Source organism: Pantherophis guttatus, chromosome 6 (genome assembly GCF_059756535.1).
Source record: "Pantherophis guttatus breed Tessera chromosome 6, ASM5975653v1, whole genome shotgun sequence".
Classification (NCBI taxonomy): Eukaryota; Metazoa; Chordata; class Lepidosauria; order Squamata; family Colubridae; genus Pantherophis; species Pantherophis guttatus.
The window spans coordinates 73,815,223-73,836,095 of NC_142068.1; the positions used below are offsets into that span (position 1 = coordinate 73,815,223).

At 36.9% G+C, this 20,873-nt stretch overlaps 1 protein-coding gene across 8 annotated transcripts in view; it reads right to left on the reverse strand.

Moving 5' to 3' along the window:
• Positions 1-20,873, reverse strand: part of PCDH15 (protocadherin related 15) — a 716,117-nt gene that overhangs the window by 393,538 nt on the left and 301,706 nt on the right. For all 8 annotated transcript variants that reach the window (XM_087871772.1, XM_060682279.2, XM_060682278.2 and 5 more), the window contains one exon: positions 8,178-8,296. In XM_087871772.1, coding sequence (XP_087727898.1) covers positions 8,178-8,268 — 91 coding nt within the window. In that variant the 5' untranslated portion in view covers positions 8,269-8,296. The remainder of the gene's footprint in view (positions 1-8,177; positions 8,297-20,873) is intronic.

Sequence of the window (20,873 nt, forward strand, 5' to 3'; positions counted from 1 at the left end):
GGAGCCACAAAACTCTTCCCGTGCCTGACTATTTCTTGAGTGGCCACAGAACTAGCATATGTAGTTCTGTTTTCTTCTGAAACTTTTCTTTTTTTTTTTTGGATTTATCCATGGTTGGCCTACTGTGGATTGAAAAGCTCAATAAATTGTGTGCCGGCAGGTGTCGCATATTGGCGTTTGTGACGTATATTATAAGTCACAGGGAGCCGCAGCAGAGGGGTGAAAGAGCCATATGCAGCTCCAGAACCGCAGGTTGCTGACCCCTGGTGTAGGGTGAGGATAAGGATATTTTTATTTTAAGCCAGCAGATATAGGAACTCAGGGAATAAGGTATTGTTTGCCCATTTTTAAGCTATTCTACTAGATAGCTGGAAAAAGAGCTCACAGTGTGCCCCACCTGTTTCTTAGTGTTCTTGGAAGAAACACAGTTGATTGTTTGAATGCTTCAAACTGGCCTACGAAGGATTAGGGCTGGAAACAGAATGAGATAATTGCTATGCTATTTGAATGCACCTTCATTGGAAAAGTCAGATGTTCCAAAGTATTGATCAGATTTTTTGCAGTCATTTCATCCCACGACCCAGCAAGCCTTCCTCAGCAATACAGCTATGTGGGTTGCCTTTCAGCACTTGTGGTTTCTGCAAGATTTGGACTTGGCGGGTTAGTTGGCAATTGTGGGTTTCCTGGGAGATGTTGTTTAATCGGTTACTTGGAAGGATGTTGTTTCTATTTTGATTGGTTGCTTGCAATGTACAGGTGACTGACCGTGATGCATTGACAATTGCAGGTCATCTGTTATTTTGTATGGAGCTTATCCTGTATTTATGCCTCTAGCAAATTTACAAATGTAAATATTCGTGGTGATATGATCTTAGTTTTCCTTTTAGTCTTTTGTGCTTTATCTTATTCATCAAAATATTTTACAAACAATAAGATGAATAGCAGATCTAACCACTTGCTTTATTTCCCACACTGTAATAATTCAGAGATTGTTTTTATCTTATTTATTTGTATCGTACCTTTATTATTTCTATGGACAATTCAAGGCAGAGAACATACCCAACACACCTTCCTTCTCCTATTTTCTCCACAACAACAACCCTGTGTATTGGGCTGGTTGTTGTGAAGATTCCGATGAAAGGCAGGTGAGATCCAAAATTTTTCAGATGATGTTTTGTTACTGCTGCTAGTTACCACAGATTGGAACATTTTAGATTGTACCAATCCAGAGAAGAATGAAGAAATAAATTTAAAGGCTACAAAAAGTACAGCCATCTTGATTCTTGTGGTCTTTAGGGATACAACCTGAAGCTAAAACTCTAATTTTCTTACTAATAAGTTTTGGTAAGAAGACAACAAGTTGTAATCTTCTGGAATAATTTTCCAAATCTAGTCTATAATTAGGGTTAGGAGCAAAACAGAGCTGCTGGACTTTAAGGCAAACCTTTCATGTAGCCTGCAAAAATCTAAATGTCTTTTGGACAGCAACAACAGCATAGGTTTTTCTGGATCTTTTTGCTGCCTCTTAGGATGTGTCAATAAGGGATGTGGTGGCTCAGTGGCTAAGATGCTGAGCTTGTCGATCAGAAGGTCGGCAGTTCAGCAGTTCGAATCCCTAGTGCCACGTAACCGGGTGAGCTCCCGTTACTTGTCCCAGCTTCTGCAAACCTAGCAGTTCAAACGCACATAAGAAATGCAAGTAGAAAAATAGAGACTACATTTGGTGGGAAGATAACAGCGTTCTGTGCGCTTTTGGCGTTTACTCATGCTGGCCACATGAGTACGGAGATGTCTTCGGACAGTGTTGGCTCTTCGGCGTTGAAATGGAGATAAGCACCTCCCCCTAGAGCCTGGAACGACTAGCACGTATATGCGAGATGAACCTTTACATTTACATTTACCTTTGGTCTTTGGAGTTTCCTCTAAAAGAATGCTGTTCAGGCAGGAGCTCAGTTTTTGGCCTATCTGCATTGCAAATTGTGTTGATCTACAGTAGCAAAGATTGGGAATCTGGTAGCACCTTTTCTGTATGACCATCAAATTGTATTAAAAGACAGAAGCTTTACTGCTTATATTTATGTGTTAAAATTATAAAGAGCTGCTTTATCAAGTCTTGCTCTAGTTCTGAGTATCCCAAAAATATCTTTCTTTAAGAAGATTATGGGCCCATAACATATTCTATGAAATACTGAGAAACTGTCAGTTATAAATCAAAGATTAGGAAAGAAAGTGTAGTGGAATGTAGTCTGGATTCCCAAGAGCCAGAGGGCTAAAAGCCAGCAAAGTTAGGTAGTTAGGTTGGGATAGAATTAAGATGGCTGCTCCCTAGCAAATCTTAGATCATAGATTTAATGATGGAAGTAGTTCAAAGCAGTTTGGCAAGATTTCTACCTATAGATGAGGAACAATAAAGTAAACTGCTCAGAAGTAATTCTGCACATCCTTCTTGATTCATAGGACTTGACAGAAAGCATATTCAGAATGGGAACAAAAAAGTTTCAGTCCACAGGAATGTTGGAAAGATTACAATTTTTCTTTGGTCTTTCAAGATCAAAATGTTTCACAACTTTTGAGGGATGATCTAAGAACTGATGTATGACCTAAGAACCAGGGAAGGACAACAGAAATTGAATACTCAAATCAATATTTCTCAACCTCAACAACTCTAAAATGTGCGGACCTCAACTCCCAGAATTCCCAACAGAATGCCGGAAGCTGGGAAGTTCTGCAAGTTGATGTCCACAGAACTTAAAGTTGCTGAGTTTGAGAAATACTACTTAAATCCCAGCAGAACCAGAATTATCTGCTAATTAAAGATTCTATTCATTTGCATCCATGAGACCCAGATCAGACCAAATATATTTAGAAAGCTGTTTTAGATCCCTGTGATAAATTATCCACAATTTAAAAAGTGGAGGTTTTGTAAAAATGCCCAAGATAAGGACCTACAAGGACCTACATGTCAATGAAAAGCAGAAAACAACTTGTTATTTGCTCTGTTCCTAAATTTTCTACTTCAAAATCAGGATGTTTCAGGTTGTCTACTGGAAAGGAGAGACAGGCAGAACTTTGTTTAAAACTAATTACCTACATCACTTTAATTTGCTTAACTCTGAGAAAGAAAGAATTACAGAAGATTTGGCTTGCAAAATCCAACACAAAAACAAGTGGTGCCTCCATTGCAAAGGTTTAGGGTTATTTGCAAACTAATTGTCTGAGAAACAGGAAATAAAGTAAACTGGCCCTGCTAAAATGCATGAGTATGAATTGTTGTAGCAAGGGAAAAGAAGATGGTGAATAAATTGCTAAATTAAATCAGAAAGAACTCCCCAGATTGTACTTTCGCCATCGTAAGATGGGGTATGTATTAATTCTGGTGCCACAAATAAACTTTACAAACAACCTCATTAAATGGAATGAGAGATTTGTTGGTCTCATATCACCCCTTTTTTAAAGCAAATGGACAAAAGCTCCTTTCAGTTTAATCAGGGTCAGCAAAATTTCATTGGATTCTAAGGAAAGGAAAGGAGAACAGTTTAAAAATTCAAGATGCACAGAATGTCCCACATTAAGAATCCAGTCTGTTCTTAATAAAATTCATGACACAGAAGTAATGTGAACTAAAATTTAGGACTACCATTGTGTAGAGCAGAGTTTCCCAACCTTAGCAACTTTTAAGATGTGTGGACTTCAAGTCCCAGAATTCCCCAGTCAACTCTCACTCTTTCTCCATTTTAGGCTAGTAAAAAAGAAGAAAAAGAGAGTTCAAATATTTCCTCCCAACCCTGAATTCTAAAGAGGAATACCAACTCCCGAAGTCTCAGAAATTCTGGAGATTCCAATTACAGTGTTTAATCTTGATGTGTTCCTAAAATTATTTCACTTCACTCCAATAGCATGAAATTCACAACATTAGAAATATTTAGATAGCACAATATGGGAACACCTTGTTATTTTATAGTATATAGTCATAGCAGATTTGATAAAACTGTGCTTCTACCCTCTCTGAATTTATAATTAGAATTGTAGCTATGATTGCTTTCAATCATAATTGTAGGCCATACCTTTAAATGCCATTTTTGATTGTTAAATTGTCTAAGTTGCCATGGTTGATTTATGCTACCATAAGTCTTTGGCAGCTAAGAAGCTAGTAATTTCTTCATTAATCAGCTTAGATTTCTTTCCTCAGATATGTGTAATAACCCCAAAATCAAGGATGTATTTTCCTTATTTTCTTATAATTTTAAAATCTCTTTACTTACTTAGGATTCTTTTCCCCCTCCTAAAGCTATTCTCAACAGCATGTTTCAGGACACAGACCTTTAAATTGACATCTATGTTATTTTAACACACCACATTAAAATATACTTGACCAGTCAGTTTATTCATTTGTGAATGCACTGGCCGTTCTAAACTGAGGAAGAATTCTGTTACAACAGTACATTTTTCATGTTGAAAATGATAGTTATGGTTCCTGAAAGAAAAATAAGTGGGAACATCGTCACTGCAATTTTAGGTTTCTGTACTATACTATAACAATCACATTTTGCAACCGTAGCTCCTAAAACCTGCAAGCTTCTATCAAGAACTGTTTTGATTAAAATAATTGTCAATAACATGAAATTGTAATGGTAAATACAGCAAGTCACAAAAGGAAACCCAGAAAATATTAGAAGATAATTAAAACCGAATGTTTTTATTAAGATATGTGTGTGTGTGAGAGAGAGACAGTTTGGTCTAATGCTTAAGAAGGCCCTAAACTAGAAGCGAGGAGACTGTGGATTCTAGTCTGCCTGAGGTAAGAAAGGCAGCTGGGTTTCTTTATATATATATATATGAAGTAGAAATGAAGATTTCTACTTCATATATATACAAAGTAGAAATCTTCCAGCATATAATACCCTGTTTCCCTGAAAATAAGACATCCCCTGATAATAAACCCAATCGCGCTTTTGAGGGCATGCACTAAAATAAGCCCTCCCCAAAAATAAGCCCTCCACGAAAATATTTAAACACACGCGCAGCCGGTTTCCACCATTTCCTCTGGTTAGGGTTAGGGAGACAGAGCTGAAAATCAGGTAAAATGGCAAGAGGAGCCCTTATTATTATTCCAAAATAATAAGACCTCCTCGAAAATAAGGCCAGGCACTTATTTCGGGGTCAAAAAAAAATAAGACAGGATTTTCAGGAAAACACAGTATTAGTAAAAAGAATTATATTTCACCAAATGGAGATCCATTTTTGATTTAAAAAAAAAACCAGAAGGAAACATATCCGCCAAGTAGATGAAAAAGCAAAATAATTGGTTATAATCAAGTTTCTTTATAGCAAATTTACTTTTTGATCAGTTTTGAACTACCGGAACAGTAAATATGAGTTTACTGAATGTGAAGAGATTTTTTTAAAAAATAAGAATTTATACATTTCAAGTTAATCTATTTCCCCAGTGATACCGAAGAAAAGCCTCTATATATCAATATTTCCTTCAGTCTCAATATTCCACGCTCTTCCATGGATATTAAAGGGAAAACCATACCAAAACCCACCAAAATGTTGTTGGATATACTGTGAAATATCACTGGGTGTGGGCCAGAAAGAGTTCACCCTTTCTGTGGAAGGCAGGACCAAAATATATGTTTCTTCCTGTCCCCTGAGAGAAAATTCTGTCAGTAAGGAGAATTACTTTCACTTGTATAAAAAAAATCAAATACTTCTTGCTACCATTAATGTCACTATAAAATCAACATTGAAGCATGGTAGTGGCTATGCACAATTAGAGTGGACATTAGCCCTGAAGTGCTATACAAGCATTTGACACACTAACACCTGAATACTCCATTTCAAGACAGAATTTTTAGATCCATCAATTGATGACCAGGTAAAACTCTGATAAATGCAGCTATCAATCTGAACAAAAGGAAGTAATCTAAAGAAGCAAAATTTCTTATGAATACAGATTGGCTAGCCAGGTAGTTTCTCCTTACCTTACAGATAAGTACCAGAGAACCTCTGATTTAGGAAGGCTATGACATTCGCTCCTCACACTAAATGAATCATGGCCCTTTAGAGGACATGTTTATATCTGGTGGAGTAAGCCAGTAAGCCAGCCTGATGCATTTTGTAGCCAAATAGGTAAATAATGTCCCTTAATTCCCACAATTTCTAGGAGACAAAAAGGCTGGAGATAAACACACAAATTTCTGATATCATCATCTTCTTTTAATGACCCCATAATCCCTTGTCTGGCCATCTGAATGGGACTCAGTGTTTACTGGCCGGATGTCCTTCCTGTCACCAACGTGGAGTTATATCCATCAGATATATTCTCATTGTGCCCAGAGAGAAAAATATATTCCTCTACCAAGGATCAAACTCACAGCCTCCTGGTTGTGAGGCAAGAGCTCAACCTCTAGGCCACCGCACCACTCACACCACAACTTTTGGTATGCTGATTAAAAAATGGATGCTGCTATCTATTGTTATTAAGAGTAGAGTGCAATCCCTATATAACAACAGTTCTACGAAGAGATCATTCTATGCCAAATTCTTTCTGCCACATTTCATAGAGGTTAGGCAAGGAAGACAACATGTATTGTTTGATGCTGTGTGGTTTTGAAGAAGTAACTACCATTTGGAAATCATTATTCTTAGCAGTAGCAATATTCCAAATAATAGTTAGGTGATGACAAGCTGGGGATATATATCTACAGATTATTGCTTCCTTTGGAAAGAGTTCAATCCAAGTTTTTGAAAACAATTTTTTAAAGAATCTCGAACATGTTCCTTGTTATGAAGAAGGCCTACTCAAAATGAAAACTTCCACATTTTAATCTTTTCCCATTTCCCTTTTTCCAGCCAACTTGATCCCTTTAATTATGATCAATAACTTTCAGTCTTTACGGTGTCAGGCAGGATATGCTTAAATGCAACTTTATGGTTTGATGGGCAGAAATGTGCACTAGGGCATTTCAAACAGGAGCCCACTGACTTAAGAGTCACAATCAGATTTTTCTGTTCTACCCAGAAACACCTTCTTCAACCACTCTGCACATCTTCAACCACTCTGCACATCTTCTCCAACCACCTAGATATCATAGCTGCCTAAAACCTCCAAAATTCAAAAGGGCTTTTATCTTGTTTATCTTGTTACTGCAAGGAGATTCCAAAAGATCCCCTTTAAACAGAGACTGGATCCATGCAGTGAAGGAATGATTAAAATGTTGGAATACGTTATTCTGAATTGCCCCCCCCTACACAGGTGTTCACCAGGAATTATCATCTCTATTTTTAGTAAATATCTTGGTCATCCTTACTTGTTTAATCTGGTTATTATGGGATCAATCTGATTTTATTTCCTTGACCACAGCTAAATGTACAGTTTGTCGTTTGAGCAGTATGCTGTGCTATTTACTCTCAGTCTATTTCCTCGAACTCTTTTCAGATATTTTAGAACAATTGTATTGGCTTGCAAATAAATCCCAATTGTACAGAAAATCAATGCCTCCCTATGTTCACCGAATGCCAGCGCATGGTATCTTAATTTACACTTCTGTCAACAGTGGCAAAAATAATGCTAAGACAAACAAACAGACGATAACAGATTATCCCCATTACATTCCAGTTAAAAGCTATGGACTTATGCACTGTAAAGGAGTGGGTACACAACCCACAGGACGCAGCCCGTTCAGAACTGGACCATGCAAAAGCAGATACACACGCTTGCACTCCTCAGTTTGCACAAATAGGGGGCACTCGCACGCATGCATGAAACTCCATTTGTGTGAGAGGTGGGTGCGCCTGCTGCTCACACAAATGGAGCTCCATGCGCATGTGCAAATGCCTGCTGTCCATGCAAATGTTCGCACAGAACCATTTCCTCTCCCCCCCCACCAGTCCTCAAAACCGGAAAAATTGGGGAACACTGCAGTAAAGAATTGCTATGCTTTTTATTGGCTCTGTACTAACTCTGTGGCCATTGGCGGTTGAGAATGTTCTCACAAAGCAATTTGCATAGCAAACATAAATTGAAATCCTCTTAGGATATGGAAAAGAAACTTGCAATGTATTTGTTATGCTTGTTCCAATCATTTCTTTCTTTTTTTTCCTCTCTCTCTCTCATGGGACTTTATATAAAACTGTGTAGTAACAGGGAGGGAAAAAAATAAGCAAACACTTACCATCATCATTTTGGGCCAAGCAATCTATGAAGGCAACTGAAACGGCAATGCTTATCGCTAACCATTTTGAAAAGCCAGGCTGCTGTAGCATTTTATGTCACGCTTCAATCAAGAGAAAGCTAGAAAAAGAGAGGGTTTATAATTAATATATTACTATCAAAACTGTGCATAAATTAACAAGAGCGCTTTTTCATTTAGGAAATGATTCCAAAATGACCTGTTTTTGCAGTTTGAGAACCAAGGCTATGGGGAAAAAATAGAATTTTTTTAAAAAAAAGATCAGTCCATTAACATAGCCTTAAATTATCCTTGTTCTGAAATACTGTAGGTTAAAGCTCTGGCATGGAAAACTTCCCAATTATCCAAATTTTTAGGAAAGATCTTTTCTCCTTTGTAACTTGCCCCTTCATTCCTTGCAATGCTTTTAACAAGCTGAAACCATCCAGTTCTTTTTTGTTGTTGTTTGTTTTTTTAGTGTGTCTACTTATGGAAGAAATGATTGTGGTTTGAACTTGTCCTCTCGTTGTCCATTAAAGGACACAATCGCAATGCCAGCTTTTACCATTAGCCCTCACCACATTGACTGAGAGGGTTTCCATTTGCATTCCTAAAACAATTCAGGATGGCACTGATTTGACCACTGCAATTTCAGATATATATCAACAGCATTGTGAAAATTAAACTTGTGGAAATTATTGAGCTAATGCATGTGACATATTCTGACCGCTGAAAGCGTACAATGTCTAAATTGCAATGCATAGCTAATACATTTGTCCCTCTCGAGCAGACTGTTGTTACAAGTTGTATTTGGATATACAGGTACTCCTTGATTTACAACAGTTCATTTAGAGACTGTTCCAAGTTACATGATCAACGAATAAATTACTTATGACCATTTTTCACACTTACAACTGTTACGGCAATCCCTCTGGTCATGTGATCAAAAATCAGATGTTTGGTAACTGGTTCATATTTAGGATGGTTGCAATGTACTGGGGTTATGTGATCACTGTGAAGGTTTTTGCAATCTTCTCACAAGCAAAATCAATGATTAAGCCAGATTCACTTAACAATCATGTTACTAATCAACACGTGCAGTGATTTACTTAACAACTGTTGCAAGAAAGGCGGGGTAAAACTCACTTAATAAATGCCTCACTTACCGTGTTTCCCCGAAAATAAGACCCTGTCTTATATTTTTTTGAACCCTGAAATAAGCGCTTGGCCTTATTGCCATGCGCTCAAAAGCCCGATTGGGCTTATTATCAGGGGATGTCTTACTTTGGGGGAAATAGGGTAGCAACATAATTTTTGGGCTCAATTGTGTTCATAAGTTAAGGACCACCTGTAAATTAATACCCTGGCTATGCTACCTAAAAATGATGGAATCTAGGCAACATTTTGATGGTTATAATGTTCCTACCTCCATTACAATAACATTGCCCAATCTTAAAATCATAGTTACTTTATCACAAATACTTACTTAAGTCTTTCTGCAAATTAGCAATCATAATGAAATGATAAGTTATACTGCCAAGTCCCCATTGTGTAAAAATAAAACTGAATAAAGCCGAAAATTAAACATCCCCAAATAAAGCAACAGAAACAAGAAAACTGAATAATAAAGGGAAGGAATAAAGGGTTATATTACAATAATGTCACTGTAATTTTTATAGCAATACAGTAGAACACTACAGGATTAACCATCTAATTTAATAATTTTCTTTCTGTTGTTCCATAATTGTGTGACTGTATCTTAGCTTTGTGAGCCCGGCTTCTTTTTTGAGTCTATTTTCTTTCTATTGTTTCTCTCTATTTTCTTTCTTATTGTTTAACAATTGCTAACATCAAAACTATTCTACTTTCAGACTAAAATCATTTCAATCACTGCTATCCTTTTTCTCCCATAAGTCTTTTTTTTTTCCTTTTTCTATCAGAGCTGTCCTGGGAGTTGATGAGAGAGCTTGACTGAACACTCCTGATATTTCAACCCATTTCCCCCTCCCCCTCCTGGTAGACAGGATAAAAAAAAAAATCCAGCATCAGTTGTTTCAATTAACTAAATATTTGGGAACATTTAGGAAATAAATATTGATATATTTGAAATGCAGCTAGAATTCTTTTAAAATATAGACGTAGAACAAAGAACAACATAAATGGATAAAGTAGATTTGTTTGAAATAGTACAGTGTTTCCTACATGAGCAGGGGATTGGATTAGAAGAACTCAAAGTTCACTTCCAACTGTTATTCTGTAAAGAATGAAGGATGGCAAAATTGATTTTAGACAAGTATAAACCATGTAACACAAGTATAATAATTCTCCCATTCAGTCCCTTGGTGACCATACAATTCACTGCATTTCCTGACTTGTTTCAGGATGCTTTTAATTATAGCTAGAAAATAGGAAGTTGGCAGACTGCAAAAGCACCAAACACATTTTAATCTGCCATAAGACCCCAAAGGTCTCACAGGGTTACATCTTGTTTTCCTTCTAATTTCTGATTCGCCTTGTTTCCATAGCATCTTACATTTCATTTCATTTTTCAAGACATTTTGAGACTGCTTCCCACACATATTCTTAATTTGTCCTCTCTGAACCCAGGTCTATTGCCTATCTACCATTTAACCCAAGTTTTAGGCAAGAATGTAGAATGTACTTACATCTGCTTAAAATCGTCATTTAGAAATAAAAGGCCTTTGAAGGTTATTTAACAAATATTTAAAAATATTTTTAGAGGATTAGGTGCTTGTTTATCTACTGCCAGTAAAATGCCTTGTGGCATTGTTGTGAACAAAAGTTCTATATATTAGGAATTTCATTTAAAAAGAAACACAAATCTTCAGTGACGGGAATGAAGTTTAGTTCTAAGTTAATGAGATCAGTAGTAATGAAATGCGTAGTTTCATGGGTCCTATCATAGGGATAGGACTGCATGTGATTTTATCAAGAAATAACAAAAATCTTTATATAAACATTTGGTTGTCACTAAGCAATGCATTCCAAGGAAACAAAGCAATGGTATGCATACAGTAATCATTCTATATATATTTATATGATAAAAAGAAGTGCATAAAGCAGATCAGGGGCCATATTAATTTCCTGTGGGCATTGTACTAACTTCATTCTAGGCTTGATTTATTTTAGGGAAGCAAAGACCAAAAAATACCTACGTATGATATCTTTTACCAACAGATATGACAGGACATAAGCAAATTATATGCCATTCATTGATAAGATCCAGACAAGGTTGTCAAAAAAAAATGTCCATTTTGTGGGTTTATTAAATTAAGATATGCTGTAGAATAGTATTGCTTGTTTGAATTTTTTTATATAACATACAAAAGAAATCCATTACACTGGATGATTCAGAAAGTTCTAAAGAGTAGGAAAACAATGCCCCCTCAAGCCCTCCTAACAGTGTGTGAATCACTCAAGAACTTTTGTAAATATTTACGAAAGATAACTCACTAAACATATTTCCATAGTAATTTTACAGCTCTTCTATTGGTTAATTTTTTCATTTGTCCTGGTACTAGGTTAGAAATTAGAATGCATCATTCCTGTGTATGGGGAAAAAACAGCTTCAAAGTGTTTTTTTTTCCTTCCTTCCTTCCTTCCTTCCTTCCTTCCTTCCTTCCTTCCTTCCTTCCTTCCTCCCTCCCTCCCTCCCTCCCTCCCTCCCTCCTTCCTCCTCCCATCAGCTGCAGTTCAAATATTAGCAATAGATGACAAATATAATTCTAATGATTGTAACCTCTTCAGTAGGTCATAAAAATTGAATAAGTAAATATAGAAATCTTAATATTCACAATACTATTATGCATTCAGAATAAACAATCCAGAAAAGTAATTAAAAATCATAACCTGCAAATAATACAATAAATAAGGAAATGGGAGCATTTATCATTCAAAGACCCACTTTAATAGTACCATTTTTAATAATTGTTGAATCCTAAAAGTTGGAGAGATGATTGAATTTCAGGGACCAATACAGCAACAGAAAATGTGTTTGTTCTTTTACTAACAATAGTAAACAACTATTAGCTGCAAGAGACTGTAGAAGATGATGAACTTTAGACAGAAGAGAGAATCACCTTGAAGGACAGGAAAAATAACTGCTACCAAGACCTGGGCCAAGAACCTAAATTGACTGAATGTCTTAGCCGAGTTCCTTCCTAGCTCCCAGAAAAAAAAAGGGAGGGAAAGACATTCAGAGGTACAGGATTCTGTTTCTATAGCTGTTACAAAGAAGTGGTCCTGGCCTACATGTCATTGGTTTCTTAGTCTGGTCTACTATGTATGGCTGGAATGAACAGGATAAAGGTAAAGGTAAAGGTTCTCCTCACATATGTGCTAGTCATATGCAGACTCTAGGAGGTGGTGCACATCTCCGTTTCGAAGCCGAAGACCCTGGCTGTCTGAAGATGTCTCCATGGTCATGTGGCCAGCATGACTAAATGCCAAAGGGGCACAGAACGCTGTTACCTTCCCACCAAAGGTGGTCCCTATTTTTCCACTTGCATTTTTTACGTGCTTTCGAACTGCTAGGTTGGCAGAAGCTGGGACAAGTAATGGGAGCTCACCCCGTTAAGCTGCACTAGGATTTGAACCGCTGAACTGCCAACCTTTCGATCGACAAGCTCAGCATCTTAGCCACTGAGCCACCACGTCCCTCTATGAATAGGATACTTGAATGTTTATCTCAAAAGAAGCATAATAGAAAATCAGTTTCTTTGAAATAGTCTAAGATATTTTAAAGAGTTTTTATCTTCATTACTCATTGTAGCTGAGAGTGAGAAATTGCTTTTAATTTTTTAAAAAAGATTATTTATCCCAGATTAGCTACCTTCCTGAAAGCCATGTTGTTCTTGCTTCCTTGGATCAAAATTGGGTTGAAGGAACAGTCCTGGAGCTGCCTTAATGGCAAGCATGTAGGACTTTGAAAGTGAGAATCTGTAGGAGGACTGGCAGAAACTGGGGGCAGAGTTAAAAGAGGGATCAGCCTAGAATCCCTACATAAACTATAAACAAACCAAGTCCAATCTCCCTTGAATTCTGTTGAACTTTATCTAATTCTAAGATGATAATTCTTAGTTGAGAATATTCCTCTACAAAGACATGAGTAGCAATAAATTAGTTTAATTGAATCTTCATGTGTGGACCTGATTTTTTTTCACCTGACAGAATCAACACGTTGAATTGTGCATGGAGCTGATAGGAAGCCAGTGCAAATTCCAGAACACTATGCTCATGTTTATGTATACCCCACCCCAAAATTGAGTCTTTGTTGCAAGATCCTCTTGTGCCAGGTATGGGTATGGCTGCAAATATCACACCTACTAATTTTGGATAAAGGCCCTTCTAGTTACAATCTTCATATTCAGCAGTGAAATCATGGACATGTCCAGGTCTGAATCCCTACTGAAAAGGATCCAATGAATTTCATCTAGACTGCCTTGTAGCTGAGTACTAATCCCCAAATTGATAATTTTCCGATACAAGGTACTCACATCAGCTCATGATAGGTCTATTGAGGAAGGAGCACACCACTACTTCCTTCTGAAGAGGGATTTGCCACTTACTTAATTTAATCTATCAACACTTCTCACGACTCTCTAAGAGCTATAATAGATAGGTATTATGACCCCCAAAACCTGGGACAACATACTTGGTTTATCAATGTTTACAGGCCAGAATCAATTCATTACTGTGGTGCTACTATGAATTATTGTATTAAGCATTATTGTGGTGTCACCACAATAGATTCTGTGCATTGAGAAGCTAGACTCCTGTTCAATAATATTTACATATTAAACCTGTACCCAGTTTGTTTTGTTAGACAAGGACCATGGTGTGACCTAATACTAGTCAATAAATGTACTCATAGGAAGCATTACTATAGCTCTTCAGCTATATTATTTTGCTAAATGCTTGATTTACTGCCAAAAGGTCATGAAAAAGATAGTCATGAGAACAAACATCAGCATGTCATATGCAAAATGTCCCAAATAAGGTATTTTGCTTATTCATTTATTCATAACATTGGAATCTAAGTGGGGTACATTCAAAGAAGAAGAGATCACCTGACAATAGACACAAACCTTGGGGGACACTCATAGCTTCTTTTAATTCAATCTTAAATTACATCCAGATACCATATGTAGCTGAACGCTACAGCTAGCTGACTCTTCACTTCAGCTAGAAATTTATATATATTTCTCCTCTTTTTGGCCAGCAAGACTTACTTTGCTTTTTGAAGTTTCTCTAAATTTTTTTATTTATTTTTATTTTTATATTGGATTTCTATACCGCCCTTCTCCCTGAGGACTCAGGGCGGTGTACAGCCAGATTAAAAAACATGCAGAACAAATATTAAAAACAATTAAAAGATATATAAATTTGGCCCAATTAAAACTCATTTGCCAATTAAAAACGTTTAAAACATTTAAAAACAGTTAAAAATTTCATCTTAAGCCAGCCCGGCTTGTTTAAATAAATGGGTTTTAAGGGCGCGACGGAAGGCACTGAGGTCTTGGATTCTCCTTATCTCTGGGGGGAGCTGATTCCAGAGGGTGGGAGCCCCCACAGAGAAGGCTCTCCCCCTGGGGGTCACCAGCCTACATTGTCTGGCTGATGGCACCCCGAGGAGGCCCTCTCTGTGGGAGCGCACGGGTCGATGGGAGGTCGTTGGTAGCAGCAGGCGGTCTCGAAGATAGCTAGGCCCTATGCCATGGAGCGCTTTAAAGGTGATAACCAACACCTTGAAGCGCACCCGGAAGACAACTGGGAGCCAGTGCAGCTCGCGCAGGAGCGGTGTTACATGGGAGCGCCAAGCTGCTCCCATCACTACCCGCGCTGCTGCGTTCTGGACCAGCTGGAGCCTCCGGGTGCTCCTCAAGGGGAGCCCCATGTAGAGAGCGTTGCAATAGTCAAGGCGAGAGGTGACGAGGGCGTGAGTGACTGTGCACAGGGAATCCCGATCAAGAAAGGGCCGCAACTGGCGAATCAGGCGAACCTGATAAAAGGTCCCCCTGATTACAGCCGTCAGATGTTCCTCCAAGGACAGCTGCATATCCAGGAGGACTCCCAGATTGCGAGCCCTCTCTGTGGGGGCCAATGACTCGCCCCCAATAGTCAGTGATGGAGTCAACTGACTATATCGGGATGCCGGGAGCCACAGCCACTCAGTCTTGGAAGGGTTGAGCTTGAGCCTGTTCCTCCCCATCCAGAATAATTGTTCACCTTCTGTTTAATATCCCTGCAGTCTTTTTAAAAGCTGAGTTAGGCGAATTCTGTAGCAGGTTAACATCCCAATCATAAACATGCTTACTCAGAAATAAATTTCTCTATGTTCAATGTGGCTAACTTCCAAGTATGTATGGAATGCAGCCTATGGATACAAAAGTGCATCCTTCAGTTTTAAATGTTAAATTAGATTCACATCTACTTCTGAGGAAGCTAATGTGCTAATTTACTTATTCCACTGCCTGCGAGGCTCACATGGTTGTTTAAATAATTCAAAATATACCAGAAGGAATTCAATGAAAGCCTTCTACTCACAAAAAAAATATTTTTGTCAGAGGGACTGAAGATTCATAAATTTGCCTTCCTGATAGTTTTCTTGCCATCCTATAGGGTTTCCCCATTCTCCAGAAAAAAATCTGAGCTGATATAGAGGGAAACAAGCTCCTTCTAGATGCAATATCACCTTAATATTAGAAAACATGGTTTGGATTTTGTCCAATGTCAGTATAGAGTTCTACCACATCAACTTTTATTTACAAGAAATATGTTCTTATCTTGGCAACTCAGAAAAAGACACAGACTTTACTATTGGCTGAGGAAATGCACAGGAATGCAGCTTATTTGTTCCTGAAATATGTGAGTGGCACCAACCAAGACAGAGAAACAAAGAGAGAAAGAAGAGACAGAGAAAATAAATTTAAAGCCCATTCAGAGCAGGTAGACAGTGACCCAGTTAACACAGGATGATTATAAAGAGGCTTTAATGTAGCAAAAAATATATATTAAAAAAATCAGAAGTTGTCTGATAGCTCCTCTTCTAACAAATTTTACTAAATGGCACAAGCTTTTGTGAGCCACAGTTCACCTCATCAGATGCATTGAATGGCTACACTGAAGTAGGACTGTTAAATGAACAGAACTATTTTGAATAAAAATTGCTAGTCGAAAAAGATGCTATAAAATGTATTCTGATTTTTTGCTATCCAAGACTAACATGGCTCTTATTCTGTAATATATTTAATGTGGCCACAAATTCCCAGATAAATAATTATGGTAGATGCCAGTTGCACTTATAGTGCGAGATTTTTCTTGCAAAGACAACTTCATTTTTGCTGTTTTGCGGCAAAATAATTTTCACAGCAGCAGTAAATAAAACAGCAGATGAGCTGTATGGCTTTATATATATATAAAGTTATATATATATAAACTGTAATGAATCTCTGTGCCCAGCTATAGCACATTTCATTCACACAACCGATGGGCAATATATCCAGCCAAAATTTCTGAATATATGGAAGCATATTTAAACCTCCTTGGTGATCTAGCTTTGAGGTAATGATAAAAAAGAAATCAAGAATTGGTTTTACTGTAGATACAAAACAATGAAAAATTCTTCCAATTCGGTGGGATTGATTCAAAATATAATCAGGTGATTGCTGATTGGCATATTTTCACAGCAAACACTTTACATTAAAGGATCATTCATCACTTTATCTTCCACATATTCTTATGAATAGCTGCAATGCTTAGATATCTCAGCAGACAGTGGGGAGAAAAAGAGTACAGATAGTGTTTGGAAGGCAATTTAAAGACCCCCATATTTCTTATCTTCTAAAAGAGCTTATGCCCTATGAAAGATGTTCTTTTTCAGGTGTTATAAACATCTTCATGATTGTTGTTTTTCTCCTATCTTATAAAAACTGTTATCACCAGTATTCTGTAACCCTTAAAATTATGCCTTTCTTCTCTAAAATGACACTTTCTGTATCTCGGCATGGCACTTATAGATGCATGTAAATTGGGGGTGATTGTGATGGTATTTTAAACAGAATGGCACCTGCACATTAAGTCTTACAGTGCATAACAAGTAAGCTATAAAGCCAATGAAAGATAATGCCATTCCTACAAACTTTGATAATAAATCCTTAGTTGCTCTAAAGGTTTCTACAATGACTTTTCAATTTCTGGTCAATTGCTTTTATGCTATTTCTTTGTATAACCTTGCTATTTTAATTTTCAAGAAAAAAAAAACATTAAAATTTAACATCTGTTACATTAGTAACAGTACTGGATATTTCATGGAAAAACCAATAAAAGTGGGCCTAATTAGAGCCTTAATTTTCAGTTTTAACTTAATAGTAAAATATTATTTTTCTTTATTAAAAAGTATAAAGCAGCAGAGAAAGAAATCTTCATCCACAGCTGTGGGGTTGTTTCATGATGCATTATAATATCATTAGGATTTCATTGCCTAAGTTGCTGCTGGGCTAAAATAAATGAAAAGCTAAATGTGTAACAGTGCCCAGTATATTTTACATAAAATAGTGGCACAATAATATCACACATGGATGTCCCATTCTGGCCTAGAGGTGGAGCTCTGGGCTCATAATCTTGAAGGCTGTGAGTATGATACTAGCCAGAGACAAATATTTTTCTCTCTGGGCACAATAAGAATATATCTGCTGAACTAAACTCCGCATTGGCTACAGGAAGTGCATCCGGCCAGTAAATACTCAGCTCCATTCAGTTGCGCAAGGGATTATGGGGTCATTAAAAGGAGATATATATGTCCCATTCTCTGAAACAAACCACTTCTTTATTAATTTGAGGAAACAATTTAATACAACTTTAGCTTGCTTCACAACAATCAGCCACTGCTGAAATGGCTTTTTAATCCCAAAAGTGTATTTCTGCTCCATGTTCTATTAAACTAGAGTTTTGTAATTGGCTTTAGTTTAGTTAAATAATTCTAAATTCTTGATCTATTTGCTCTGTTCCATAATTAATTTGATCTCAGAACTTAATAGTCTTTCTTCCTAAATCTGTAACTGCCCTGATGCTAAATAAGTTAACACCTTTTAATACTTTGCACATATAACAGATTTTTTTTCTATTTTAAAACCAATAGTTTACATTGCAAATACGTACACAATTGCTCAGCACACTAGATGTTTCCTGTAAGATGTCTGGTTTGAAAGACTTTAACTCTTGACAACTAACTGATCTAAGTTCAATGGATCCTAGACAAATTTATGAATATTGGCTCAGGTTAGAGCTGTTGAAAATTTGTGGAATTAAGTTCCTACAAATTAGCTTCCAAACCCCACTCCTCATTCAGTGACTGAAAATACCCAACAGGTCATCATACCAACTCCCCACTTCCTAGTATTCTCCATTTATGGAATTGTAGGTGGAATCATGTATATTACCTACAAGAATCCCAAGCACACTAATCTCTTCCTAATGTGCCCCCTTCCTCATGTATGTGTGTGTGTGAGAGAGAGAGACAGAAACAGAAACAGATTGAGAGATGTAATTCCAGCAATTTGGAATAACAGAATAATAGAGTTGGAAGAGATCTTGGAGATCTTCTATTCTACTCCCTACTCAAGCAGGAGATCCTATAACAGTTCATAAAAATGGTTGTTTAATCTCTTCTTAAAATCCACTAGCATTGGGGCACCCACAACTTCTGGAGACAAGCCATTCCACTGATTAATTGTTTTGTCAGGAAATTTCTCCTTTGGTTTAGATTGGTTCTTTCCTTGATTAATTTCCATCCATTATTTCTTGTCGTGTTTTCCTATGCTTTGGCAAATAGGTTAACCTTTTCTTCTTTATGGTAGCCCCTCAAATATTTCAACGCTGCTATCATGTCACCCCTAGACTAGACATTTTTTTCTAGAAATTTCATTTCCCCCCCCACTAGACTAGACATATCCAATTCCTGCATATGCTTTAGCCTCCAGCCCCCTAACCATCTTCGTTGCTCTTCTCTGCATTTCTGCAGGATATATATTTGCAAGAGAAGAAAGTGTAGAAAACTGAGAGACAATGAATAAGAAATACTATTCAGAGAAGGTGGCACCCTCATAGAACATTCTTCTATAGCACAGTGACAAGTTGACACCTTCCGATGAAATGCAAGCAGAAAAATAGGCATTCCAATAAAACCATATGCTTCAATGAATCCCTATGTAAATAGAAGATGACATGACCTCTACATGGTACTAAGTTAAACACAAAACCTTTTTGCAGATCTGCATGCAAAGTTATTATTTATGTGCAGTCGTTCACAGATTCGAAATATGGAAAATTGAATATGGCAGATAAATTTACATTTTAGGTAGTAGAGCAACACAGAGCTGCCTGATAATAATTTAGTAATGGTTAACTATAGAAAAAGTTTAGCTTTGAAAGAAATTATAGCTACAAGTGTGAATTTTAATTTAATCCAAATTGTACCGATTTCTTCCTAGTTCATAAATTGTCTTTCACTAATATTTCATTATTTTTTTTTCAAATCAGATGTTTTTTTTCTAATAAAACATAAAAGGATGAAGTTAACAAAACAAAAAGTACGTACAATTACTTTGCTTGTATTTGTTATGAAATTTATACCCTGCTTTTCTGCTAACAAAAGTACTCAAAATATACAAAATGTAAAACATGCATACATACATAAATATATACATACAGTCAAATATCTTGACTACAAATTTGCAATTTAAAGGTTGACAAACAATATGCATCTTTGCCGTTTTCCCAAGTATAGCATCATTCATAAATCAACAAAACAGGTAATAAGGTTTTTAGTAGGGAAACAACATTAAAATGTCCTGTTTTAATTGAGAAATCAGGCAGGCTGATCAAGTAAGCATTAGAGATTCTTGGCTTCAAAGTTCAATTATAACACATAACATTTGTGCCCAATTTATGGTGATTTAAATGGCACTAGCTACTCCCAGATAATAATAGGAGATAGTTTAGTCTGGTGGTTAAGGCTCCAGGCTAAAATGCAGGAAATCGTGAATTCTAACCTCACCTTAGCCACGAAAGCCAGCTAGCTGACTTTGGACCAGTCATCTCTCTCAGCCCTACTGACCTCACAGGACTTTGTCAGGAAAAACAGGAAGATGAGAAGGTATGTTGAATACGATTGCTGCCTGACTCATTTATAAAAAGTAATAAAGGTGGAATACAAGCCATAATTAAGTTATTAAAATAAATGGTCACAGACCAAAACAAGGTGTAACAGATTTAGCAACAATGGACTGGTTTAAAACAAATTAAAAAAGGACCACTGGGAAGTTTTGCAACAAATCTTTACTTCAACTATTTCTTATTAAACCTGACAGCAGCTTCACTATATATATATATATATTTAAAGCAGTTAGTACCCTTTAACAATTTGAACAAAGCAATTAAAAGAAGAACAGTGGTAGATGCAAACATTTTGTATTGACTCGTCAGTACCAAACCGTGTTATTGTAAGTTTGTTATTGACAAGTCAATATGAAATGCTTATTAAAAAAATGCTCTAGAAAGAGTGCAGAGAAGAACAACAAAAATGACTACGGGTCTGGAGGCTAAAACATATGAATGATTGCAGGAACTGAGTATGTCTAGTTCAGTTCCCAATGTGGGGCCCACGCAAATTGCCCCTCA